General features: G+C 43.4%; 4 protein-coding genes and 1 long non-coding RNA gene across 6 annotated transcripts in view; 4 read left to right on the top strand and 1 right to left on the bottom strand.

Moving 5' to 3' along the window:
• Nucleotides 1-2,667, top strand: part of mxd4 (MAX dimerization protein 4) — a 28,126-nt gene extending 25,459 nt beyond the window's left edge. For both annotated transcript variants that reach the window (XM_042108519.1, XM_042108445.1), the window contains one exon: nt 1-2,667. This exon is cut by the window's left edge and continues 1,798 nt beyond it. The gene's annotated coding sequence lies outside the window, so the exon portion shown is untranslated.
• A 66-nt stretch (nt 2,668-2,733) lies between these two features.
• LOC121721391 (PRELI domain-containing protein 1, mitochondrial-like) lies at nt 2,734-14,545 on the bottom strand. The gene is made up of 6 exons (XM_042108315.1): nt 14,315-14,545; nt 13,272-13,454; nt 12,710-12,935; nt 9,665-9,778; nt 8,886-8,964; nt 2,734-4,230 (listed from the first exon to the last, which is right to left on the bottom strand). The coding sequence occupies exons 2-6, from the start codon at nt 13,361-13,363 to the stop codon at nt 4,091-4,093; spliced, it is 651 nt and encodes a 216-aa protein (XP_041964249.1). The 5' UTR covers nt 13,364-13,454; nt 14,315-14,545; the 3' UTR covers nt 2,734-4,090.
• A 460-nt stretch (nt 14,546-15,005) lies between these two features.
• On the top strand, nt 15,006-16,309 carry LOC121718187. Its single transcript, XR_006033875.1, has 3 exons — nt 15,006-15,283; nt 15,702-15,787; nt 16,029-16,309. It is a non-coding gene; the product is annotated as an uncharacterized LOC121718187 (long non-coding RNA).
• A 2,809-nt stretch (nt 16,310-19,118) lies between these two features.
• On the top strand, nt 19,119-20,608 carry ndufb6 (NADH:ubiquinone oxidoreductase subunit B). The gene is made up of 4 exons (XM_042096646.1): nt 19,119-19,413; nt 19,761-19,853; nt 19,963-20,007; nt 20,444-20,608. Exons 1-4 carry the CDS (start codon nt 19,234-19,236, stop codon nt 20,513-20,515), a joined length of 390 nt encoding a protein of 129 aa, XP_041952580.1. The 5' UTR covers nt 19,119-19,233; the 3' UTR covers nt 20,516-20,608.
• A 1,178-nt stretch (nt 20,609-21,786) lies between these two features.
• toporsa (topoisomerase I binding, arginine/serine-rich a) lies at nt 21,787-26,422 on the top strand. Its single transcript, XM_042105655.1, has 2 exons — nt 21,787-22,306; nt 22,824-26,422. The coding sequence occupies exon 2, from the start codon at nt 22,827-22,829 to the stop codon at nt 25,863-25,865; it is 3,039 nt and encodes a 1,012-aa protein (XP_041961589.1). The 5' UTR covers nt 21,787-22,306; nt 22,824-22,826; the 3' UTR covers nt 25,866-26,422.
• The last annotated feature ends 301 nt before the right edge of the window (nt 26,423-26,723 follow it).

The raw sequence follows: 26,723 nt of genomic DNA, 5'->3' as shown, positions 1-26,723 counted from the left end.
AGTCTATATTTCCTGTATTAAATTTTGTATTATATTTTCCTAAATGTTCCTATAGAAAAGACAAAAAAGAAGAGTATATCTATAGATATGAGAGATGAGAGACAGGAGGCCAGGCTTGTCCATGGGAGAGCTGGCGACTGGAGTATATCTATATATATGAGAGATGAGAGACAGGAGGCCAGGCTTGTCCAGGGGAGAGCTGGCGACTGCTGGTCTCCCCGGCTCTCCCGCTGTCATTCTGTGCCTTTGGTGAGCCCCGTCCCTTCCCACCCTCGCATCCCTTCTTTCCCTCCCTCCATCCCTCCCTCCATCCCTCCATCCAGCCCTACTCAGGTCTTCGCCCTGTCGGACACTCCCACTGCCCCCTGAAACTAGTCCATCCCCAGGCCTCTGGGGTGCAGTGGAACAGGCCTGTCGTAATGCCTTGCCAAACAGTGCTGAGTGATGGGTACGTGGGTACATGAAGAACCAACAAAGAATTTCCCATCATTCCTGTGCCTCCATGCAACTGCCCCAGGTCCATCCCAGCCCCCGGCCTGCCACCCAGAACACACAGTTGGCAGCTGTCAGTATCCCTGCCCTCCATTTTGGGATGACAACCCCGCTGCCCCTTCCCCTGCGTAGCGTTGGACGCCGGACACTCTCTCTTTATCCCCCGCCCGCCTCACACTTTGTGCTTCTTGTTATTTGCAACATTGCTTTGTTTGTCTCATTTCTTTCTTTTCATATTTGAAAAAAAAACAAAAAAAAACAATGACGTGGAGTACACTGGGAGAAGAGCAACAAAATCTAATCAATAATGGCAGCTTGAGGTGTTCTCCTGCCTTCTCCTGGTGGCCATCCCGGCCATAGTGTTAATGTGTGCCCCATGGGATCGTGGGTACTGATCCTCTCAGTTACAAGGCGCAATACAGCAATATGACCATCTTGTGCTTTCTGTTCGAGGTAAGAGGGGGGTGTGGGGTGACAAGGGGGATTGCTTCAACTCTGTGGTGCATTTTGTGACCAACTCTTTTGACATTTCTTTTTCATATTGATTTGTTTTACCTCTCCACTCTCATACACTGAGGTAGAGAGCAAAGAGTGTTTTGTTCTTTTTGAAAAAGCTAAAAAATGTATGAAGAGTTTACATTCATGTTGAGGAAATACATGACTGTTAGTAGCAAAAATGTATTTTTTTTTCTTTCAGTTTGTTGTTTAAAGAACAACTGAGTGACATGTCAAAAACAATTGAAAAAAAAATCATAACTCTTGCACAGAACCTCCCGTATGCAATGTTGAATTGGGATTTAACTGAATGGTAGTTGTAGGCCAGATATGAGATTTTGTTTTTCAGCAGGCATCATTTTTAAAGGTCACATGTGTCACTTTCAGTGTTTGTGATGAGTTAGCTCAAGTGTGATACTGCGCACTTCTGGAAGACCACTGAATGCACGACAGTGTCCATGAAAGTCCTTTTGGTGATGTGCCTTCGAAAAACAACATGTACCGAGATTGTACATTGTGATTAGAGACTACGGACACAGCTTGTGTTGTCTTGGAGCTTCGGAACACTAAGCTAGTGAGTGACCACCTATAACAGGTTGATCGCAACTGGAATCACCAAGGTAGTCCAGATCTGATGCATCAACAGTCCAGTCACAATGAGAGGGTGGAAGACAGAGGAAATTGATATCAGAAAGAATAGAATGATTCTTGTGGTGCTGTGCGATCGTCAACCCCCCTTCCTTCAACCAAATGTCACCAACTGAGCCAGCCAATGGGCTGCCAAGTCAAAACATGTCAGCTCTTGTGAGCGCTGAGAGAGGGCTGCCTAAAAGCCCTCAGCACTGAAATCCATCAGTGTGTTACTTGTGTACGTGTGTGTTAGCATGTTTGGAACAGCCCAAAATGAACAGCATGACGGCGATTGAGGTTGTCTGTGTGATGAGAGCTGCCAGAAAAGGGAGTGGGGAGAGTTAAGTTGGGGTGGATGCAAGATGGCACTCCAGACGTAAGGCTAAGAGGAGAGGGTGCACACAGGGACAGGGACACACTGGGACATTCCTGCTGTTCCTCAAGTTCTCTACAGATAGTATATAAGAAGAAACGAAACCCTCACTTCATAATTATAAAAAGATATTCCTGCCAAATAATTTGTCACTTTGATTCATCTGCACTCACTCTTAAGAGTTGTTTGAGAGGGTGTCTCATGTAATTCCATAATAGCTTTACATATAAATGTAGATTTCTATTTTAGTGGATGTATTCTCTTGTTTACCCCCAACCCCCCTGTCATTGTCAGATTAGAATGTGTCCTCCATGGTGGAGTCTGGAGTGTCTTTCCTGAGCTTTTGCTGTTGTCCTGTGTCAAGTGGAGAAAGAGCAGAGATCTGTGCACGAGTGTGAGCTCTCCTCTACTGGGGCAGGGCTAGAGATTCTAAGGGCAGGGGAAGGGAAGACAGGGTGGACAGGAAAACACTGAGCAGGGAGTGTTCTGTGCCCGAGACCTGTGAATATGTTTCCTTTAGAAAGATGTGTAATATGCATACAGAAGATGTGTTATATTATATAAGTTCTTTTTTGTGTACACATTAAGTACCTGGTGCTAGCTACATTTTCTAGCACACACTTGAAGGTATTGTGTATTCTTTCATTGTAATATAAGTAATTAAAATGTTTTATACATACCTGTGTGGCTGTTAATTGGTTTACTCGTTCAATAGTCAAAATCATCAAAAATCACGTTATCAATGAACATATACATCTTTAATTTAATGAATACTAGTAAAATAGGGTACATTTACAAAATAATTGTAATGCAGAGGGGACAGCTTTGAAATGATTTTTAGATTGTGAATTTGTATTCTGTAACAAAATCTGTCTAGCATTCACACAACACATGATATAACTAACCCAGTGTTCCAACTCTGAACCTTTTCAACCAACCGCCCTCTGCTGTTTAACAGCTGCAAAGACATTCTGAACCTTGAACGATCAGCACACACAGAAGATACACATACTGATATTTTGCTTACATCAGTGGTTCTGAAACCAAAGACGGAACTAACCTGCTAGTTCTTCAATTTAGGTGGATTAAAGCTATACCACATGCCGGCTATAGGCCTTGCATAGTATAGAACATATCTTTCCTCATCTTTTAGAATTGTACAATATTAGTGGTCACCAAGTCCATAAACCCAAACCGGCACATTCCAGCTATTCCAAAACAAATGTGTTCAGCCCGGCATAGCACAGCACAGCAGAAAAACATGTTAACATTTTCATATGTGTAAACAAAATGCAGCCCCTGTTGTTTTTCAGAGATTGTAGTGATTTCTGTATTGCCTTGACATAATGTTTCAAATTACCATATCCAGCCATAATTGCCATAATTACCATCATCCTCTTGGGATGGCATATATAGCATAAGGCAACATTTACCATACACTAAAAAATAGGATTAGTAATCAAACATATCACGATGACTCAAATCAATACTTATTAATACATACAGATCTAAGATCCTCCTGATATAACAAAATAATTAGAATTAAAAAAAAAAATCCAATGATATCCATAGACATGGAATGCAGGCGTGTCCTTCAGGACACCTCAGATACATCCCATATCTGACTAAATCACTCTGACTGATATAACTAAAATAACCCACATTATCCACATGCATGACATGATTCATATTTTGAAATTAAGTAAAATATTCTAGCATAATATGTTTCTCATGAGAAACTTTGTCTTCTTTCTCTGTGCAATTGAAATGTGTGTGCATCCTTGCATTCAAATGAGTCTCATGCGCTCCGTCTCGGAGCATGGGAGAGGTAAGAAGCAGAGAACAGTCACTCTGAAGAGAGATTGCACCACAGTGCAGTACCTGAGAGTCAGTGCTACGTCATTTAAAATGAGAGAGAACGAGAGATCAAGAGACTGAGAGAGAGATATAAATATAGAGAGAAAGAATAGATAAACAGGCTTGATCCCATTAAGGCTCCGATCAGAGGAAAGGCACACCTGTTTGGTTCTCTGTGTGTGTGTGTGTGTTTGTGTGTGTGTGTGCACTGCAAGTCAAGTCCCAGTGAGTGGCGTGTCCCAGTCAAACATACTGGCTGGGTTTCTGTGGGCTGGCGGCCGAGGCTAGTGTCTTGGCCTTCTCTGTGGCGGCCATAGCGGCCCCCTTGGCCTTCTCAGACGCGTCCTTCACCGAGTCCCTGAGGAGCCACTGGGGCACTTCTCCTGAGACACAAAACACAAAACAACATGTGAAGAAAGATGTGGAGGTTTTCACAAACAAATAGAATAATTTAGAGCATTACTAATCATCCTCCTATGTTACACTTTACACACAACTACCTTCCATATTTCACTTATTACAGGTAACATTTTAGTACTGAATAAACCTTTTTGAAACACAAAGTCTTTGGATAATTCAATTCAGTTATATTTTATAAATACTATACCATATTTGAACTGAACTAACATGGATATGTCTGAGGGTGCTTTACAGAGCCCAGCTTGACTTTGAACTCAAACCCTCTAAAGCAAGTACTAAAAGCAACAGGACTGTAACCATTTCATCTTATATAAAAATTAAAAAAAACGCCAAAACACAACAGCGCTTATAAAGGCCTGATATAACAGCCTGCTTATATGGGTGAATGAGTAAGGTGAACTCCATGAGGTGACAGCATTGCATATGACCTTTGGGTGCACATGCAGGGGTAACTCCAGGCGTCTGGTATGGCATTGATTACAGGGCCGCTGGCCTGTCATCACACACTGCCAGAGACAGCACTGTCTGGGCAGCCCTGGCATCTGGAGAGCCCACTCCAGCAGGAATGCCATGGTGAAGATTCATCTCATAAACCTCCACGGCTCAGCTTACGGAAGGTGAGCACTTGGGATGTGTTGTATGACATGTTAACTTATTCACCAGATCAGGGGAGGCAGCAAAATCACAACAGAACAACTGAATCACACAACCAGCAAAATATAAAACAAAACAATGTCATGACGATTGAGGAACTGGACAGATCAGTGTGGTGATGAACCTTCCATCTCCAGAATACAACAGAGGCCACAGTAAAAGGGAGAGCCTCGCACACACAGTGGACTGTGGAAGCCTGGGGCCTTATGGGAGAGCAGCAGCCTTCAGTGCAGGCAGGGTTCTATTTCTGGTGGAGAGGGGGGTTTTCGGCTTTTTGGCCGAGCTGCTGGGGTCAACGTGCTGCACGCCAAGCCCCTGCACTCCGCCACCAGCAGACACTCAAGGAACTCAGGACACAGAGTTCTGGGCAGGGAGACAAGGCACGACGGATGCAGGACACAAAACAGAGGGGGGGGGGGGGGGGGTGGTGATGGTGAGTGCAGGAGTGTGCTTTGCGATGGGGGTGGGGTCTCCTTTAAGTGTCCTGAGTTGCTCTCTCTGCCAGAGGGACAGTGCAGGAATGCAGGGTGCTGTGAATGGGGCTGTGAGGGGCTCTGTTCAGGCTCAACTTCAAAAACATGACACACCACTGGCTGCGCACACCACTTTTAAAAACAAAGACTTGGACATGGGTTATGAATGACTGCTGCTTTGTAACTTCAAACCAACGCCTCGCATGTGAGTATAATTACCCCATGAGTATCTGATGTCTGGACTAACCCCCCACCCCCCCTCCTCGACCCAAACGCTCTCAACCTCGACCCTCCTCTCCAACAGGAGGGCTGAGCCACTGACCAGAATAGCTCGAGCCCCGGGGTCCTCGGGCGACGGACGATGCGTTAGCGGAGCCTGTAGGCAGGGGTAGGAGGCGTGAGTGGAGGGGCCCCTCTCTCCACCGAGGAGCGCACTCAGAGGGGTTTCCCGCCCCACCGCGCCTGCGTCTGACGAGCTGCAGGGCAGACGAGAGACACACACCACACCCCCTCCCACTGGATGACAAAAACAGCAGTAAGAGATGAGCGGGCTGCCACCGATATGCACAGACCAGCGCCATGATCTGTGGAGCCGCCCCATCATCTCCAGAACTCACGGAGCCATGAGAGCAGACTAAGGCTTTTGCAAAAGGAAAAGGAAAGTAAACTGGCCTTTGAAGGTGGGCTGAGCTGCACTTAAAAATACCGTTTTTTTGGGATGTGGAGAGAGAATGCCAGTAGTTGAGGAGGATTTCTCTATTTTGCATCATCCCAGCACTTGGTGTAGAAAGCAGTCCTTCCCAGGACGCAGCCTCAGCCCTACACTGTAGCCCTGTTGCAGGATGTCCGGATCAACACAAGTAATAATTAAGCATGGCAGTGCAGGGTGGGAGCCACATTGGACTGAATTAGATTTCATATATTGGCATGTATTGGGATTTAAAATACTGTATGATAGTGATTTGTGATCGTGGTATATTTGAGATACAATACTCAATATTTGTCTCTAATGATATAATTATTTTCAAGCATCCAAACCAAAACCCAGCAAAAAAAATCATATATAAATCAAGTAACCTAATTGCCTGAAAGGGGTGAAATTTTAACATTTTTGATCAAGGAGGTCTCCAGACACACAAGCGGAGACAATGGAGAGGTCAGTGTGATGGCTCAAACCACGCATGCAATGGAGGTTGTGTCAGTTCACCTTGAGGTTACTTTAGTCTATCTGTATTGCAAAATGTACTTTTTGTCCCCACTGAGGCACAAACAAGTAGCCTGGGAAAACCATTGACAAACTTCCAGCAAATTTGAGATTTGCTCTGCAAGTCCGTCTGGCCAAGAGCCCATTCAAGCCCATTTCCAATTTTCCTAAATCCAGGCACCAATCACAACCGTTGAGGCGGGCTTTACACGATGACGATAGAGCAATGTTGAAGCCGTTTTTTTTTTTTAAATATCAATGATGACTGCTGCCAAGGAACAGCGCTTGTTTGAAGCTGCTATCGCATCGGTTTTAGACAGGGAGTTAAAAGAAAGTTTCCCATACTGTTTTGTTATGTTTGAATGTGTGAAAATGTACAAAAATGGAAGGGATACCTATATGTGATATCTGCATCTACTATTTTGTTAATTTATGCAGTAGCTTAGGGTGAACCGATGACACCTAGCCTACAGAAAACACTTAATTCTGAATTGATGTGCTATGCTGACTTGTTTTAATAAACCATTGGTGGCATACATACATCACAGTAATTTATTTCGTTAGTCATCATGTTCATTTCCACAATATCTGGTCAGCTTCTTTATCATCAACTACACCGTTTCAACCAGAAACTCTCAGAATGCTAAAAAAATGAAGTGAACACATTGCAACATCGAGAGTTTTTATGGGAAGAAAAGGATTTGCAGACCACTAGCCGCTGCATTAAGCAACACTTCAGTGTTATTTGCCTCGAAATAATTCCGGCATAATTGCTTTGAACGTTTCAGTGTTTCACAAAGCCTCGCTTTGCCCATCTCTGTCAAAGATGTTGGTCGAGTGGCGGTGGAGCCATCAGATGCATTGCTAGCCTACATCCTCTTCGAAATCTAATATTGTGGGACGTTTACATAGCTTAAACTAGGCTATATATTTATTTCATCCCCCATGCCTGTTTTATATGTCCCGGCCAGAAAGGACAAATGAAACAAAATGCACGTTCGACTTTTTGCTGAAATAACTCCTGAACGGTTTTGTTCAGAGCTGAAAATGCAATTGTGTTTGACAGAGGGCAGATGTAGGTTGCTAGTGACAAAATATTAGCTTTCAGTGTGGTACGATGTCTTTGTAAATTATGTTTAATTAAAAAAAGTGTTTCATTCTTCCCCGTTCTCCCCTAACCTACAACCAGACAGTAAACTGTTGCAAATTGTGTGTTCCCGTCTCTTTCGTTGCTCTGATTGGTTTTCGGTCTCTCCAATTGTGTCCGGATGCATTTTGATCCTTTGGAAATGGGCTGTGAATTAACCTTCCCCAGACCCACTCTCAGTTGAGAAGGGTCTGGTGTCAACCGGGCTAACAAACAAGAGTATCTATGAGCGTGGTACAGCTATGGGGAGTGGCATGACAACGGTCCAACTAAAGTTATTCACAAAACATCTTCTGGATGGGAACTAGGCAATAGGACAAACAAAATAGAGGGGTTCTAGCTACACCAACTCAAAAACAGCTATTGTGTATACAGTACACTGACAATTAAGTCTGGTACAATTCTACAATTGGAGCTAGCAGAAGAGATCTAGAACATTCTGCCAAGCAAAAGGCTCTGGCATGCATTATGACCATATGCCTCAGAATAAAGCCATACAGGAATACTTACCACCACTGTGAGCCTAAAGCAGAGTCCTATACTTTAGCGTATGTATGCAAGAGACAGAATTACACACAGATAGTGATCAGCAAAACAGCCCTAGACCACTCTATGGGCCATGCTAATGCTTAGAGTCCACTAATATAAACTTCAAGGCCCTCTACATAATGCTCACACACTATGAATTAATTTATCACTGTCTATGTGGCACACAGGCTAAGAATCATCAGTCAGAGATTCATTGCCTCAGCGACATTGCAGCTTCCTCCATAGACAAGCAGTTGTCTAGGTTCTGACTTTTTCCATCCGTGCGGACGTGTGCAGGAAATATGAATTCAGCCACAGAAAAGGGAAATAGGCACACTGACTTTAAAACTTTGGAGATATTTTCATGCAACACTAGACACGCACACAGATTTCTGTTGGCAACTCAGAGTTGGTCACCAGAGGATGAGCCAATTCAACAGTAATGGTGCTAGAGCTATTACTGTCCCTAAGGATTTCAGGGAGTGCTCTTAAGACATGATGGAAAATGTGACGCATAACCAGCATCTAACCCATCCCAGAGTACTGGTTATCATTTCCTATGGTTCTAAAAGAATGAGGATAGATGCCAGAGTGTGAGTGCGGTGGACATACCGTGCATGTTGGCCAATACGTATTCCAACCCCTTCATGGCTTTCACCTGGTTACTCTTGAAGCGTGCCAACCCAAACTCCTGTGGAAAGACAATTGAACGCACAATTGAGAAATGTGTTGTTAGTGTGGATAAAATCCTTTAAAGGAAAACACTCACTCACACACACACACACACACACACACACACACACACACACACACTTCCTCCATCACACAATCAGCCTCAACACAGACAGCTCTCATTTGCCCCTTTTCCTCTCTGGCCCACCCTCCTCCCTCCATCCCTCCAGGACATCCAAGGCTGCCATACAGCACTAATGTGGAGACCAAAATAACAGTCTGTAGTTCTTCCCCTCCACTGCTCAAGATTTACTTCTCCCACTCTTGGCATTCAGAATCCAGCTCTCCTCCACCTGGCTCTGGTGCCTGACCCATAAACTACCCATATTCCCCTTTCCATAAATCTGGGTCAATATTTACAAAAATAATAAGAACAGTGCTTGCAATATCCAACAGGGAGGAGATATTTGGTCACTGGGATGTCATTCTCCAAACAAGTGTCAAAATCTTTGGTGATTGAATGCTAGTAGGTTTAACAGGTGGCCCATTTATGATGTGATCCCCAGGGCCATTTCATCTCATATGTTAAACGGCACTGAACACTCACTGGAGTAGAGACTAGGAGCTGACAAGTAGATGGCCGGCACAAGCAACTAGTCAGTGTTGCCTCCCGACTGGACTGGGGTGCTTGGTGTGTTGTGTGCAGGGTGCGGTCCTACCTGGATGGGTCTGGAGAAGCCGTAGATGCCGGATGAGATCCAGGCCTCGCGCTGGATGTCGGTGCAGTGCGGCCGCTCCTCCGACTGCTGGAACACGCAGCGTTCCCGCACCGTCTGCACACAAGCACGGCTTTAGAACCAGGACTTCACACAGGAAACAACATTACTAGAAAAGAACTACAACTGAAAAAAATAATAACAAAACCGAGACGTGCAACAGAGCCATTATGTCTTTGTATGGCATTCCTAATCCAATGATCAAAGTTATGTCACTGCCTGACTGACCTGCAGGCCCCCTAAAAGAGCTATCTGGCGCATTTGCAACACGGAGAGGAACAGTCGGTATAAGAGCGTGGAGCAGGTCAGACAGAACCGCATGCTGCTTGTTGGACAACAAGTCCTCTGTAACCTTAACAAATAGACTAGGTGCACGAAAGGCTTTTCCTGTACTCTCATGTATTTCCGGTGGACCGTTAACTGTGCTGTAACAACATCTTCTGTTATATTCTGCTCCTTACCTTCACTCCGACACTGAATATCTTGTTTTCCCAATAATAACAATTTTAACACGCATAAATCCTTCTTTATCGTAACATGCGGATTCCCTAGTGCAACCCCCAACCGGGTCTGTGTGTAGACACTAATTACATTAACAATAGCAGCAGGTTCAAACATACCTGACTCCACTGGAAACAAACCAGCGCACAGAGAGCATTTTGTGCACGTAGTCTATTCTTGCACTTCTAGGTCTTAGAAAATCCACTACCACCATGCACAACCGGTTTCCAGGGCAGCTGGCAGGGCTTGATCAGCCATTTATAAACATGTTACTAGTGATTTCAAAGAGGTGATTCATGACTTATGACCATAACATCTGGTCTAATATCAGGACAAAATAAAAATAAAAAATAGATAAATTACTTGACTAAGTAAGAGCAAATAGACAAGAGCATCAGCACCAGGAACCATTTTCCTACTTGGCCCAATAATCTAAATCTTAAAGTTGGCCAACATTTTTGCATACTGAGTGGCATAATTCTGCAGCTGTCTTGGGGAGAAAAACATATAAACCTTCCAATTTATACACAATGGAAAACTTTGTGGTTTCCGAATCTCCCAAATCAAGGAATTTTCCTTACACAGAGGCGTCTTTGTGGTCTGTGCCAGGATGCCGTTGCTAACCAGCACAAACAGGCCTGGTGTGTGAGAGTGGCTGAGGAAAGGCCTGCTGGGGGAACGTGCCCTCTGACTCGTGATCTGGGACACCCAGGGCCAGCCACTCAAGAACACCCACCAACCGACACATACTGACCAGAAATCAAATTTAAAAAGGCTAAAAACACACAAGTTCAGCGAGTCATAGGTTGCACGAGGCTTTTGGAAGAACACTTAGTTCTGCTTTTAACCTATATCTAGGGACAGTATCAACTTGAGAAAACAGAAATTAGCTCCAGAGTCTGTTGTGCAAGGGGTGTTTGAAGGGCCAGTTAATGTGAGAGTTTGAGGAAGTGTTAACTGCACAGTCAGATTTAGGAGAGATTTATGCGTTTAAAACTGGCAAGGCGTTTTTTTTTTATTTTATCTGTTTTACTGCTGAAACCTAATCAATTTTGGTCCCTTATAGTGCTTTTGCAGCAAAGCTTCTTATGAACCCACTTTCCTGCAGATAGGTTCTGTGGGACTAAAAAAAAACTAATTTGCATGCAGGTACATGAGGATTAAAACTCCACTCAACGGCTGCTTTCTTAAGCACATCTTGCTAGTACTGGGTTGGACCCCCTTTTGCCTTCAGAACCGCCATAATTATTTGTGGCATATATTCAACAAGGTGCTGGAAACAATCCACAGAGATTTTGGCCCATATTTACATGGTAGCATCACACAGTTGTTGCAGTTCTGTTGGCTGTACATCCATGATGTGCAGCCTCCTGTTACACCACATCCCAACGGTGCTCTACTGGACTGAGATCTGGTGACAATGGAGGCTATATTAGTACAGTGAACTACTTGCACCAGTTTAAAATGACTGAAGCTTTGTGACATGGCGTGTTATCCTGCTGGAAGTAGCCATCAGAAGATGGGTGCACTGTGGTCATAGTGATGGACATGGTCAGCAACAATATTTAGGTAGGCTGTGGCATTTAAATGATGCTCCAGGGGCCAAGAACAGATTCACCACACTATTACACCACCACCACCAGCCTGAACCGCTGAAACCAGGCAGGATGGATCCATGTTCTCATGTTGCTTAGTCAAATTCTGACCCTGCAATCCAAATGTCGCAGCAGAAATCAAGACAACTTTTTCCACTCTTCTACCGTCCCAGTTCGGTGAGCCTGGAACTCATCTGCTTCACGGTTCAGCATGTTGTGTGTTTAAAGATGCTCTTCTGCATACCTCGGGTTTAATAAAATGGTTATTTAAGTTACTGTTGCCTTTCTTTCAGTTCAAACCAGTTTGGCCATTCTCCTCTGACATCATCGGGCATTTTTGCCCAGAGAACTGCTGCTCACTGATTATTTTCTCTTTTTCGGACCATTCTCTGTAAACCCTACAGATGGATGTGTATGAAAATCTCAGTACATCGGCAATTTCTGAAATACTCAGAAAAGCCCATCTGGCACCAACAGCCATGCCACATTCAAAGTCACTAAAATCACCTTTCTTTCCCATTCTGATGCTCGGTTTGAACTTCAGCAGATCATTTTGACCATTTGGCTATTTAGATATTTATTTTAATGAGCCGATGAACAGGTGTACTTAGTGGCCAGTGAGTGTATTTCATATAATACATCTACTGATGAAAATATAATATTTAAGCATTGATGTTTTCTAATATTGCAATGTAAACTCTGTCACATTATGTGAACATCAAGCCCCTGTCATAAAAAGTGAATCCAGCAGCACTATCACAGTCAGATTGATTACACAACTACAGTACCAGCACCATTGCACACTAAAGTAATTCCTGTCAGCACAAATTCACCAATGATGGTTTACAACTCAACCTCACCCTTCTCACTAATGAAAATACTAGCTGCGTACCATCAGTGTCGTGTGGTTGAGGTTCCACGTGTACGTGGTGAAGCTCTTGCTGACTGGGTCAACAACAGAGTCCTCCAGGATATAAACAGACTGCGAAAGGTTGATGGGGAAGAAGCACTCTGCCCACCGCGGGAGACGATTTGTCTTCGTGAGAAGGCGCCGAGTGCGGAGCTGATGATCTGCGGTCACCTCCCTGAACACAACGTCCTCCGTGAGGACATGAGTGCTGAGGATCAAACAGAAGCACAGGTGTTCTCAGATTCACTAGATATGCATTTGATCCCTGTAGTTGGCAATGAGTGAATAAAAGCATGTTTTGGTGGATGTGTGATGAGTTACACAATATCTAAAGCTCAACTGAAAAGCTATTATGCAGAGTAAGACGTGGAAAGTGTAAGATCTTGAACACAAATAGTAAATGAGATCGATTGTTCCATCCGCTTCAGAAAAATCTATACCTTTAAAAAACACACGTGCCAGACACACACAAGTGCTCACATGGAGTTCAATACACAAGTTTTAGTGAACTAAAAGTAAACTGAACTGTGCTAAGGAAACTTACCTGAATGGATTGGGATACCTCTGCCAAAACGCAGTGGTAACATGGTCCCATGAACTTTTGATATCAGTCTCATTAAAGAAATATTTCACCATTATCCCAACAGTCAATGGGTTGTTTTGAGTGTATATGGCCCACTTGTTGACATAACAGTTGTCCTATTCATGTGAGCTTCTATCGTAGCACCTGTGGAAGAGAACACAGTTTAGTGGCCTCACTTTGCAACCACAGATTCCTTGTTAATTTTGTTAGGTTGAAGAAAAAGACTGAATGGGTAACAGGCTTGAAAAACCTGTCTAAACTCCAAAAAAAGAGATGTATTGATATAGGTCCAATGTGGACTTTGACAGGCAAAATATGGGGAACTTTTTCAAACGTCAATCTCCTCTGGAATAATTGAAACCTTACTAAATTCATCTGACTAGTTACTGGGGAATGACCATGATGACTATATGCAAACTCTATGAGAAAACTTCCATTTAAATATTACCATGAATAATGTATAGCTCTTAGCTAACATTGCCTAAGATGATAAGCTATACCACTGACCTTCCCAATCAGCTAAGAACTTCTCAAAACGACAGGTTGTATAGCTTGACAGTTTGCCAATTACATAACTGATAACCTGAAACGCAAACTTCTGATGACTTAAGTTAACGTTTAACACTCAAACCTACTTTTCACCTTGACAGTAACTTAGCTAACGTTATTGCAACCATCAGGCTAGGTTCTCTACACATGAGCTAACGTAGCTAGTCTGTCTGACGTTGTTTGCCAGGTAACTTCTGAGAACAGAAGTTCATTGGGGATCTCATCTTCTGATGTCAACCGGTCCTTAGTGAAAAAAGCCAGACCGTTCAAATAGCAAAATATAACGTTACCATGAATGCTATTACGACATTCATTAACTATTCATGCTGCTGTCTCATAAAGGGCTAGCTAACATTGGCTGAAGTTAGCCCGATAGCTATCATCATCATCATCATCATCATGTATTAATGTTACATAACAATACCAAGAGACGTTAGATAGTAATAACAACTTACCAAATTCATGTGGTCAAAACCCATATGTCGCTATCCCCATATTACACTACCGTTCAATCGTTGTCATTTATCGGTCGTCAGCTACAGCTAGGCGATACTGGTTTGTCGTTGGCCTACCTCAATGACAGATTGTTCAATGTTTTACGGTGGGGAGGAGTTCGAGGCTATGTGCTCATTGGCTGAAAATACCACCATCGGTAGACTAGCTGATCCCAAAGTTGTGTAGTAGAAACAAAGATTGTTAAGGCGGAGCAAGATACTTCGTCGTAGTTCATGTCTATGGGCGCGAAATGGGGGCGAATCCTGTCTGCATAAAGAGGCGTGTCGATGACGTATTGACGAGCGTACGTTGCAACCGTCCAACAGCAGCTGCATAAATAACCGGCGCACACCTGATATAAGGTCGATTTTCTCCAGACTGGAATTCTCAAAAATGCTAAAAATGTACCTGAAATGTTCAGAAGGGTTTGAGGATCATGAAAACGTGCCCAAAATTCACATTCCTAACTCTATAGAACCAAGACCTTAGCATATGTGGTGAAATTCTGATCTATGCCCATAGACTTCAATGGAGCAGTCGCTGCCTCTGCTCTGCATAAAGGGGGATTTTGACTCCCCCTTGTGCGATCCGGGTTCCCGGAAGTGGCTCCTGATGAAATATCTTGCTCCGCCTTAACAATCTTTGGTAGAAAGCATTTCTGTGCTGAGCCTCGTCTACCATCTAGTGGATTGCCACATCTACACCAAAGATTCTAGAACAGAGCCCTGTTCTAGAATCTTTGATCTGTTTTGTATCCGTTTAGCTATCTGCAGACACATCTAGGCCTACTAACAAGACATTTCCAACATGACCCACTACAGAGCCCGTCTACGGAGACATTCTTTGTCCACTCAGTCATATTGCGAGTTCATGATAATGTCCTCTATGAAAAGATTGTAAACGTCCAAGAACACTTTTGGAAGTGAATGGTAAGCATAAAGACATGTATTTAATAACTCATTCATACTGCCATGGCAGGCAAAGTACACTAAGTAAATATACACACTAAAATGCTTATTGGATATATAGACATGTTATAAAGGTGTATGGATAGGGCCTCAAAATATGAAGGATTTTATACTGGCCAACAGTCTGCCCCATTGGTTCCATCTTTTACGGAATTTCCAAACACAGATTTGGAAAAAACTTGCAATACAAACTGTTCTCTAACCCACTACACTGGCGACAGGAACCCAGATAAGACCAAAATAAAAATAAAACTGTTCGATTCCATTTTCCCTAGAGCATGTACATCAGACCACTGTTTCATAGTCCCATCTGCAGTCTCTGGCTTTTGTGAAAGTCCAGTAGAAAGGCAGGCGTGTAGCATCTCTGTCCTTTTCGCAGGAAGGTACAGCAGTACTGAATGCTGCATGTTGCATACCAGCGTGGACCATATTCTCCATTGGGGAATGCACCTTCTCAAACATGCAGTAAGTAGAGACACACCCAGTGGCAGCCAAGGCACTAGAGGGGTGGTAAGGTCCTATGTAGAGGAGTGTGTCATCCTTCTCAGTTTTATGTGTAAGCCAGATGGACGTTCTCGTAGCAGTGGAGGATGATGAAGAGTCCTCACCAGCCTGAAACTCTCCCGATGTTCCCTCCAGAGTTGGTTCTTTAGGGATTGTAGACCGGGTTTGCCCCACTTTTGGCTTCTTCTTTTTCTCTGCACAGCTCTGCACAGGACATTCTGTGCAGCCATTGGTTTTGTTGGCCAGTACAATGGCTAACACACCAGGGACGCAGATGGCAGGTCCGATGGCAATAAGTGGAACATTACCAAGACTCTCACCCTTCAATCCTGACACTGTAAACATGAAGCCGAAGAAAAGAAAGATGCTGCACAAGGCTACCACCATACCTGTGCGTGGGTTTATGCCTTCCACTCTAGTCATCTGGGAAATATACTTATTGACCCCCTTCTAAAATAAATGTTTCCATCTGATATGGATCAAAGGCCCAAATAAATTCTAATAACAGAACCTGAAGTAAGTAATAATTCTGTAATTGAATCTACATTGTCTTTGAGTTTCCATTAATCGTTTGCTAGCACGAATGGTTATGATAAACCTAGTTTATGTCTAAAGTCGACGAGTGCTTTTATAGTGACAGGTCCACCTCCTGGAATATCCACACACAGAAACCTGAGAATCCCACAGGCCACTAGGGAGGCATCCACAGGCTTTCCTGGGAGTGTGCATGCTGTCACCGACTGATGGTATGCACGGACTTCCGCATGCCAAAAAATTGCATTGCAATTACACATCATATGAAGACTTTCCATATTGACTTGAGATTGAAACTTTACATTGCATGCCCAAATGCCTCATTCAAATGTGTAAATCCTCCACTAACCGTTTTTTATCACCTCATTAAAAATAATTTCAGTACATTTCTGTGTAGGTTGTACTTAGCCTCAAATAGTTCATTCATGGTTTACTGAAACTGACATTGGATACCCGATCCATCAGACTGGGTTTGGAGTCATTGAGTCTTTGCCATAATGTAACACATCTAAAACACTTCCGTCCATGCAGTCAGCCAGAAGACACCTTGTGCCTTACCCAAACTGCCGACAAATATAGAGGAGCATCTCTTTGGACTCTTTGCCAGGCCTGAGGCAAAGGAGATACCCTTAAGACACTAATTAAAGCCTTTGAAGTATTAAATATGGAACCTTGAAATGCTGGATTGGCTAGTGGTACCAGCTATATTTTTTCAAGTATTATTTACACAAACCTCTGGTTGGCCTTATGTTGCAGGGTGACCACATGTTTAAAACTGCTACTAGCAGAAATGGCACTCAGTTCTCCTGAGATTATTCTTGCACGCACACATCCATTAACTCAAAGTAATCTCAAATGATATCGGACACCCCATAGTGTCAGTAACAAGCTCTTGCTCTTGAAGCTCTTGAATCATGATTGTGATTGTCACTGCGGAAACTAAGAGTTGATGGATCTCAACCACGTTGGTATTTTGTTTAAGATTTACACATTTGTTGTTGTATGTTAGTTGAGCTCTTTATAGCCTGGGGCATGAAGGAAAAAATAGCCTTGTTTAGAACTGTGATACTAAAGTATTAATAGCTATCTCCCCATCTTCACTATGGTATGTTACAGCAACATGTGAGGCTACTGGTCAACAATGTCAACCTATGTCTGACAAAGAAACCCGGCATAATGTGAAAGCCTACAGTATCTCACAAAAGTGAGTACCTCACAATTTTGTAAATATTTTATTATATCTTTTCATGGGACAACACTGAAGAAATGACACTTTGCTACAATGTAAGTGAGTGTACAGCTTGTATAACAGTGTATGTACAGTACTGTCCCCTCAAAATAACTCAACACACAACCATTAATGTCTAAACTGCTAGCAACATAAGTGAGTACACCCCTAAGTGAAAATGTCCAAATTGGGGGCCCAATTAACCATTTTACCTCCCCGGTGTCATGTGACTTGTTACAAGGTCTCAGGTGTGAATAGGGAGCAGGCGTAAATGTGATGTTATCGCTCTCCCACTCTCTCATACTGGTGACTGGAAGTTCAACATGGCACGTCATGGCAAAGAACTCTGAAGGATCTGAAAAAAATTATTGTTTTTAAATAATTGGGGGGTCAGCCTGTCAGTGCTCAGACCATAACGCCGCACACTGCATCAAACTGGTCTGCATGACTGTCGTCCCAGAAGGATGCCTGCAAACAGTTTGCTGAAGACAAGCAGACTAAGGACATGGATTACTGGAACCATGTCCTGTGGTCTGATGAGACCAAGATAAACTTATTTGGTTCAGATGGTGTCAAGCGTGTGTGGCGGCAACCAGGTGAGGAGTACAAAGACATGTGTGTCTTGCCTACAGTCAAGCATGGTGGTGGGAGTGTCATGGTCTGGGGCTGCAGGAACCATGCCAACATGCACTGTGACATACTGATGCAGAGCATGATCCCCTCTTCGGAAACTGGGCCGCAGGGCAGTATTCCAACATGATAATGACCCCAAACACACCTCCAAGACAACCACTGCCTTGCTAAAGAAGCTGAGGGTAAAGGCGATGGACTGGCCAAGCATGTCTCCAGACCTAACCCTATTGAGCATCTGTGGGGCATCCTCAAACGGAAGGTGGAGGAGTGCAAAGTCTCTAACATCCACCAGCTCTGTGATGTCGTCATGGAGGAGTGGAAGAGGTGTCAACCTGTGAAGCTCTGGGGAACTCCATGCCCAAGAGGGTTAAGGCAGTACTGGAAAATAGTGGTGGCCACACAAAATATTGACACCTTTGGGCACAATTTGGACATTTTCACTTAGGGGTGTACTGCCTTTTGTTGCCAGCGGTTTAGACATTAATGTGTTGAGTTATTTTGAGGGGACAGCAAATTTACACTATACAATTGCTATACACTCACTGTACAGATTTCTGTACACTGCTGTACAGATACTTTACATTGTATCAAAGTGTCATTTCTTCAGTGTTGTCCCATGAAAAGATATAATAAAATATTTGCAGAAATGTGAGGGGTGTACTCACTTTTGTGAGATACTGTAAATTAACACACTAGCCTGGCATTAATCTATCGTTGATGGCTTCTTTACACATTAAAGGAATCAAAGGAATCCAGAAAAATGGCACATCCGAAACAAAGACCCTTGATTACTAGCGGAAGGGCCTTTGGGTCGGCCTTTTTTGCTATTATCTTCCTATTCAATAGGTGTCGCTCTGGCAAACTAATGGAGTTGTCATGATATTGTTTATTTCAAGAGTACACTCTTTCCTGCATGTAGCTAGCTCCTCACCTAGCAGTGAGTGTCCTCCGGTGTCATTGTGATCAGGTTGACTGATTTGATTTTAGGGTTTGCTTATTTACAGATTGCATCATGGTTGGCTATACAGCGGACGAGAAACTCCGCGTCGATCAGCTAACCACTCTAAGAAGAAAATGGTTGAAGGACCAGGAACTTAGTACCAGGGAACCTGTGGTTGAACCCAAACCGCTCGGCCGCATTCAGAAATTCTGGGCAGGCTTTTTGGAGCCTAAGAGCTTGTGGAGACTTTATGTAAGTTTGATAACTCTTGGGAGGTATATTATATACATTTATAAATGACGCCGAAACTGTTTAGTTCTGCTTGTAAATAACAAGGTCGCAGTGCGAACTAGCTGCTAAGTAAGCGTTAACGTTAGCCAATATCGTATAACGTAAAAGATGTCAACAACTGGCTAGCATGTTAAGCCTTATCTCATGTCTGCTCACGTCAACTTCATAATTGGTGGTTAACAGCACCTAGTTAACTTTATGACTTAATGTTACAGGGTAAATCTGTCAACATTAGACGTAACGTATGTTACATGATTTACCCAAGATATTTATTGACTTAAGCTGAAGTCTTGTTAACATTTTGACAGACGTTCAAAGCCTATAACGCTGGTGCTTTCGCCGTTACACGAGTGCTGATTCCTGCTTGGATTGTGCACTACTATGTCAAATACCACGTTTCTGTAAGTAATGTTATATTAATTCTTCAAATATGTGTGTTGATCTCAATTGAACGTGTTGACAGAAAGGTGTGTATTACATTGAATATTGTTTTATATGCTGTCTTTTCAGACACTGCCATATGGTGTTGTTGCTTTGAAGCCCAGACTGTTTCCAGTAAGTAACTTACTCTGACAACAGTGGTTGGATCACAAGTAATCTCTTTAGTAAAATTAGATTTTTTTTGGTTGGAATTCATGATGGCACACATTTATTGACAATTACAATAGTCAATGTAACCATTCATTTCAATTCAGCGTTAGACTAATGACCTATGGAAGCCTAATAGGTTAATTATAGATAATAGATATGGACTTTTGTATAGTAATATGCAACGGTGAACACAATTAAGGTCTTGTTTTAGCATACATCTGACAATTTATTTGGTTTATATTTCAATCCCTTAGCTGGGTGTAGATATTTGCCAACACTGTGCTGGACATCCTCTTCACAATTCACTTGACTAGTCACTTTTGTGTATAACTGTTGTACTTTTGAAATGTGTCTGTGATGGTGGTGTGCTGTAATGTGTCTCTTTTCTGCTTCATCTTAGGGTGACACTGTTTTGGAGACCGGAGAAGTTGTTCCTCCCCTTCCTGAAGCTGAGGACCATGGACATCACTGAAAAACAGCAGATGTGATCAAAACCTTGATTTGTCTTCATTGTACAAATTTAATGTATATATATATGTCATTAAAGATATTCTAGCTGATCTTACAGTGCATGATGGTTTCCGTTATTTTGATTATTCCACGTCACTTCTCTTACATAGTGTGTCAATGTATGATGGTGCCTGCAGAATAGATCACTTTATGCCATCCTGCTGATGTAGCAATAGGCGCAATAGGAATAACACCTAAAAGTACCCAGTGTATGTATCACTAAATGCAACAAATAACCACATAATGTAATCCTGAGTTTGTGTTAGTGTGGCAGGCATGTTCATATTGAGGAGCCTAACAGCCTTAGGAAACGATTCCTGTTTTGGCCATCAGACTATTGAATACATCAGTATTCAGAGGAAGAAGTGTCTGCAGGAATTGTACTGAGTGTAAATGCTGTGGAAGGTTTATCTGTCCTACATTTATCTGCAAACATAAATTGAAGCACAACACTGGATAATACAAAAGATTGAAAAAGTAAGTACCATCTTCCAAATGTTTCAAAAACTACTTATAACATGATTATACAAATGCAGCATTATTAGGTGTCAGCTTGTAGGACTACAAAAACAGCCCTAATTTGTTGGTCACCAATATTGGTGATCAAATGGTAAAAAAATATGTATCTCAGTACTTGTCCTTGGTGCACAGCCTTGTCAATCATGTATCATCAAAGTCTGAAAAAGAGGCTTGGACACCCAGGTAAAGTGGACATAACTGTAAGTGTGCAAAATACGGATTATTTGTCTGCCTCTGGATGTTTGTTCAAACTCCAGACAGCCATTTTAATTCGGGACAGCTATTGAAATAGGTAGCAAACAAAATATGTGGAAAACTTATCAATTAATTCGTTCTGCTAGATATCTAACAGATTATTGTTACATTTCGAAAATCACCGTTATCTGGCACACTCAGTAAGCCTACACATGAGCTTGGGATAGGAGAAATGTACACGTCGATCAGCATTCATTTGGGAACAGCATTGTGCTGTTCTTTTTTTTTTGGTCATGATTCTTCAGCTGTCAACATGATGTTCTTTCTCTCACGGTTTACCATGTTTACAATGGTAGAGCTTTAAACCCAGTGGGAAATAGCTATGACATTACATTTTCCTGTCAAAATATTTATTGTAAAACATCGGCTATGATGAATAGAACTACATAGTCTATTACTGTTTATTATGAAACACTTTCGTTGCTGTCAATGTGGAAGACGACCTTTATTTTGAAAGAATTTCTTGTTACACCGGATATATTTGATACACAAGGCTAGCCTCTGTTGATTTCATCGGTCTCTTACTAAATTGAAAATAATATTGCTCTATGTCTTCTAATACGTTACTCTGCGAATAGTTACGGGCAGTACGTTCTTTATATTTTTGTTTTGTGTCAACAGCAAGTGGCACGGGGCGTTGGATTAACTTTTACGTTAAATGAGGTATCATAACGTTAGCTTCATTGGCTGCTCAACTGGCAGCTTTAGTGGAAGGCTTGCTAGCTAGCAACCCTTCGTGGTTCTTTAGTTATGTTAACAAGCTAAGTTAGCTCTTCTGTGAAATGTGTATCTAGTCACGAAGACGTAGGCCTATGTGTGTCATATATGGTTAGGCTAAAACATGGAGACCTTACCGACGACGAATTGATTACTAATGTTGAGCTAACGAAGTCAACATACATCCTCCTCCATTTGACGAGGGGGGTCACCAAAAGGATCTCCTTTGAAGAACGGTCAATGTTTTTATGGATGTGATTGCGTAAGTACACATATTTTCGTATTTTGCTTGTCAAACCAATCAATCGAACTCCATATGTGGAATTTATCTTGCAGGGTGCAGAGTATCTTATTTCATTATTTTGCTAACTAACCTTCACTGACACCGATTGCCATTCGTGCGCCGTCACGACGTTCATTGGTTGTTACAATGGCAAGGTTGTGTCCCAGAATTTACAGCCATGTTTTAAACGGAATGTTTATAAATGATCTAGATGTCTTGAGACCTAGATCAACATGCAAGTGAGTGGATGTGTTTACACCGGCTAATCGACACTTCCTCCCCCTTAATGTTTTCATGTACATGTTGTGTCTAAATTAAGAGTGGAATGCAACAACAGTTTGTAAGTTAATGTAACCCCCCGCCCCCACATTATTAAACAAATTTGTTACATAGAGTGTTACCTCTTGATCTCCTGTTCATTAACACATACATTACTTGTTTCCTAGTAGTTGCTCATTTCAGTAACCTGTGCATTCTTTCTACATCTCTTTGGCAGATAATGGCAACAACAAAGATGAAACTGCGGGTCCGAAAGAAGGCTCCAGTTAGCAGTATTTCTCAGGCCATGTCTGCCGAGGCCTCACCAGACTCTAAATGTCCCATATGCCTGGACAAGTTCAAAAACATGGCCTACCTTGACCTATGCCTGCACAAATTCTGTTTCCGTTGCATCCATGAATGGTCCAAAAACAAAGCAGAATGTCCCCTATGCAAGCAGCCATTCAACTCAATCTTTCACAGCATAAAAGCAGAGAATGACTTTAAGAAGTATGATCTGCGGCCTACTGAGAATGGCTCGTTTGGGAACCTGGGTGGCCAGAGGTTCAGGTATCGTACCACAGTGACTGGTGACCGCAGACGACCTCAGCGAAGGACATCCCCGCCACCTGATAACGGGGTTATGTTTGAGAGTCTGGCATCTCCTGCTTCCCCACGACAGGACCGGAGCCTTCACCGCATGATGATGAGACTGGCAGCGAGGCGTAGGGCTGAGAATGAGGGTAGGGCCATGCGAGCACTGCAGGAACAGGAATTGATTAAGTTCAGGCGTGCCCTATACCGGAGAGGGGTGCGTGTTCGGAGTGTGCGGGATAATGGACGTACCCGGGACACGTCAGCAGAGTTCTTCCAGAGGAACCCAGCTTGCCTTCACCGTCTGGTGCCTTGGCTAAAGCGAGAGCTGACTGTGCTGTATGGTGCTCACGGCTCCCTCGTTAATATTGTTCAACACATCATTATGTCACAGATAACCAGGTACAACATGGAAGAAGATGCCATAGTCCAAGAGCTTAGGCCTTTTCTTCAAGCACGTACTGAACATTTTGTGCACGAATTTATTAATTTTGCCCGTTCTCCTTACAACATGGAAGCTTATGATCAGCATGCTGTCTATGACTGCCCGGCCCCCTCTTCGGAGGAAGACAGCAGCTCAAACTCATCTGTAATTGCCATCTCAGAGGATGAAGAAGACTCTGTGGGTTTGAACTCCAACCCTAACTCCATGACTGGCAGCACACTGAGCCAGACGCCGTGGGATGACGAGACGCCAGGGCCCTCCTACTCCACAGAGCCTGTCCAGACTATGGCACTGTCAGTGAGAGACTCGGACTCTGAGAGCAGTGTTGAGGAGGCTGATGGGCCCGTCGCTACACAGGGAAGCCCCCCAGTTACAGTCGATGGATCTGCACAGGCGAGGGACCATGCCTCTTCTGGAGAGGACGACTGTCTCATTGTGGGGTACGTTAAGCCAATGGCTGAACGGACACCAGAGCTGGTCCAGCTTTCATCTGACTCGGAGGAGTCTGTACAGGACGAAAGCACAGCAGCCCCCAAGCAGCCCATGCACATCCACTTTGGCTCTGAACTCAACTCCCCAGCCTCCGTCAGCTCCTCATCAACGAAGCACAAGTCCACAGAGAAAGAATCTCCCAGACTGACTGGTGGGAAAGAAAATGAAAGGAACACCCCAGAAAAAGGTTCAGGTTTGGTTGAGGGGTCCCCATCATCAGACCAGCACACTTCATCAAGCCTGGCTCTCAACCGAGATAAAGGGCCAGAGGACCGAAGTGACAGAAGACACCGAGCTCGAGACCACACAAGATCACGGTCAGGGTCGTGGTCTAGGTCCAGAAGTCATGACCGGTCATCTCACAGCAGCAGGAGGCACTCCCGGTCCCGGTCTCAGAGCAGAGACCACTTCAGAGAGGGGAACCATCCAGACAGGAGGCATGACAAACAGGGGGGTGATCACTCCGTTTGTGGCCGAGAGGCAGCGCCACATGCGTACCACTGGCACTCGTACAGCCACTACAGCTGTGAAAGGGACAGAAGCCGAAAGCATTACACAGAGAAAAGGTCCTCCTACACCAGCTATTACGTCAGCCCAGACCGCCATTCCCGGCCGCGGTCGCGCAGCCGGAGCCGAAGCCACAGTCGGGAGTCACGCCGGCGGGAGCGGCGACACTCCAGAAGCCGCTCCAGCAGTGACTCGCGGTCCTCCCACAGGAAGTCCAAGCATGACAAGCCTGGGGGAAAGAGGAAGTACAAAACACGCCACTTGGAGGAGCCCGCGCCCAAGAATGGAGCTTCCAAACAACTTGAGTCTGCAGAGGATGGTGTGAAGGAGCGAAAATCAAGCAAAGAAAAGCATGGAAAAAAGTCAAGAGAAAGATCTATGAAGAGAAGTCCAAGTGTAGAAATTGTGTATGAGGGCAAGTCTGGAGATCAAACCAGGAGACATCACAAAAAAAAGAAAAAACACAAGAAGAAGAGCAAGAGACATAGGAGCAAGGATCGAAGTAGTAGGCATTCACCTGTTATAATTACCATAGATAGTGACAGCGATCATGCTACTAACACTAAAGACTTGACTTGCCCCATTGGCAGCAACAGTGATGTTGATGACCCCATCCCAAACCTTTCTCCTCCTTTAGTCCCCTCCAGCAATCCTGCAGGTGGCTGCTTATTAGACTCTATACTGCAGCACTGGGAACAGCAGTTTCCCACAGTCAGTCAAAGTGTTGGAGCCAGTGTCATGACTGATCCACCAGACCCTTTGACAGGGGAAGCAGATCCAGTGACAAGTCAGCCAAATCCCTTGGCTGGTTCCCCACATCCCCTGACCAGTCAACCAGTCCTCCTGATAAATCAATCAGGCCCATCGGATAATCAAACAGGGTACTTGACTGATTCACTAGATTCCTTGACAGATCCACCCAGCCTCCTAACCGATCCGCCACATTCTTTGACAAGTGAACCCGATCCGTTGGTAAATCAACCAGATTTTTCTGCTAACATGCCAGATGGTTCGACTGAAAAATTAAATCCATTGATTGATACGTCAACCACTTTGTCTGATCCACCACACTCCTCTACCGATGACCCAGGTTCTTTGACACATCAGCTAGAGACATTGGTTGAACAGTCAAATCACCTCACTAATCAACAAAACCCCTTGACTGAGCCACATACTCCTGTCGCTGACCCTGCAGATAAACAGGAGTCTTTAGGTGGGGCGTGTGATGTGCCACTGTGTTAATGACTGTTAACATTTAGCTGATGGCCTTCAGTGGTAGAGGACTCTCCAGGAGCAACCACAGAGTGGTAGTAGAAGCAGAAAGATGGCCTTCACTCTGCCCCTCCAGTGGAAAGATATGTTGTTCTGCCAAACATTGTGTGCTATTGTCGCTAGTGTGTTCATCGAAGATGAAAGACATTTTGTTCGGATGTTAAATGATAACAGGATTTGACTTTCTCTGGGAAGACAGAAAAATGTTTTGTTTTTTTTTGTTTGTTTTTTTGTAATTGTCAGATGTTAAGTTTATGTTTGTATATTTCAAATGAAAAGATTTTTTACATGCCTTTCATGCAGCTTATGGTTATCTTTGATCCACTCTCAGGGAAAATGGATTGATGCTGTTGATTTAGCTTTTATAAATCCTCTTGAGACCAAACTCCCTGCTGCTCTTGGATTCTTGGATTTTATTGTGCCCGGTGTTGACAGTATTTGAACATAGGACTCCTACTTTAGGAACTTGGAAGGACTCTTTAAATCATTCTGTCAAATGTAAATTGCAATAAAAGGCCCAGATCCACCCCTAGTGTAATAGTTATTTTTTTTAACGATGGGAAGGGTAGTGGTATTTAAGATATTGCTTCATTCAAAGTGGTCAATGAAAAGCAAGTAAGAATGTGTGGGATTCGATGAAATAGGCTTACTTAAATTCACCTGCAAATGAGCAGTACTTTCTTGGCCCCTGTGAGTGGACAAGGCTAGGACGTACACAGACAGCAAGTTGGGTTTAGTATGTATTATCCCTGGGTATTTTGAATACCGTCATGAAATGTGAAATAACCACCCACACCCATTTTTTAAAAACTTTTAAAAGACCTATAA

Source organism: Alosa sapidissima, chromosome 1 (genome assembly GCF_018492685.1).
Source record: "Alosa sapidissima isolate fAloSap1 chromosome 1, fAloSap1.pri, whole genome shotgun sequence".
NCBI classification, from domain to species: domain Eukaryota; kingdom Metazoa; phylum Chordata; class Actinopteri; order Clupeiformes; family Clupeidae; genus Alosa; species Alosa sapidissima.
This window is presented reverse-complemented; position numbering and strand designations above follow the sequence as displayed.

What these genes read in the sequence shown, in the direction of transcription:
- toporsa (XM_042105655.1), top strand. Translation starts at nt 22,827, where the DNA reads ATGGCAACAACAAAGATGAAACTGCGGGTCCGAAAGAAGGCTCCAGTT.
- ndufb6 (XM_042096646.1), top strand. Translation starts at nt 19,234, where the DNA reads ATGGTTGGCTATACAGCGGACGAGAAACTCCGCGTCGATCAGCTAACC. An exon ending in AGAGCTTGTGGAGACTTTAT is followed by an intron (nt 19,414 to 19,760) that starts GTAAGTTTGATA and finishes ACATTTTGACAG; the next exon opens with ACGTTCAAAGCCTATAACGC. An exon ending in ATGTCAAATACCACGTTTCT is followed by an intron (nt 19,854 to 19,962) that starts GTAAGTAATGTT and finishes CTGTCTTTTCAG; the next exon opens with ACACTGCCATATGGTGTTGT.
- LOC121721391 (XM_042108315.1), bottom strand. Translation starts at nt 13,363, where the DNA reads ATGGTGAAATATTTCTTTAATGAGACTGATATCAAAAGTTCATGGGAC. An exon ending in AGGTATCCCAATCCATTCAG is followed by an intron (nt 12,936 to 13,271) that starts GTAAGTTTCCTT and finishes TTTGATCCTCAG; the next exon opens with CACTCATGTCCTCACGGAGG. An exon ending in CGTATTGGCCAACATGCACG is followed by an intron (nt 4,231 to 8,885) that starts GTATGTCCACCG and finishes TTTGTGTCTCAG; the next exon opens with GAGAAGTGCCCCAGTGGCTC.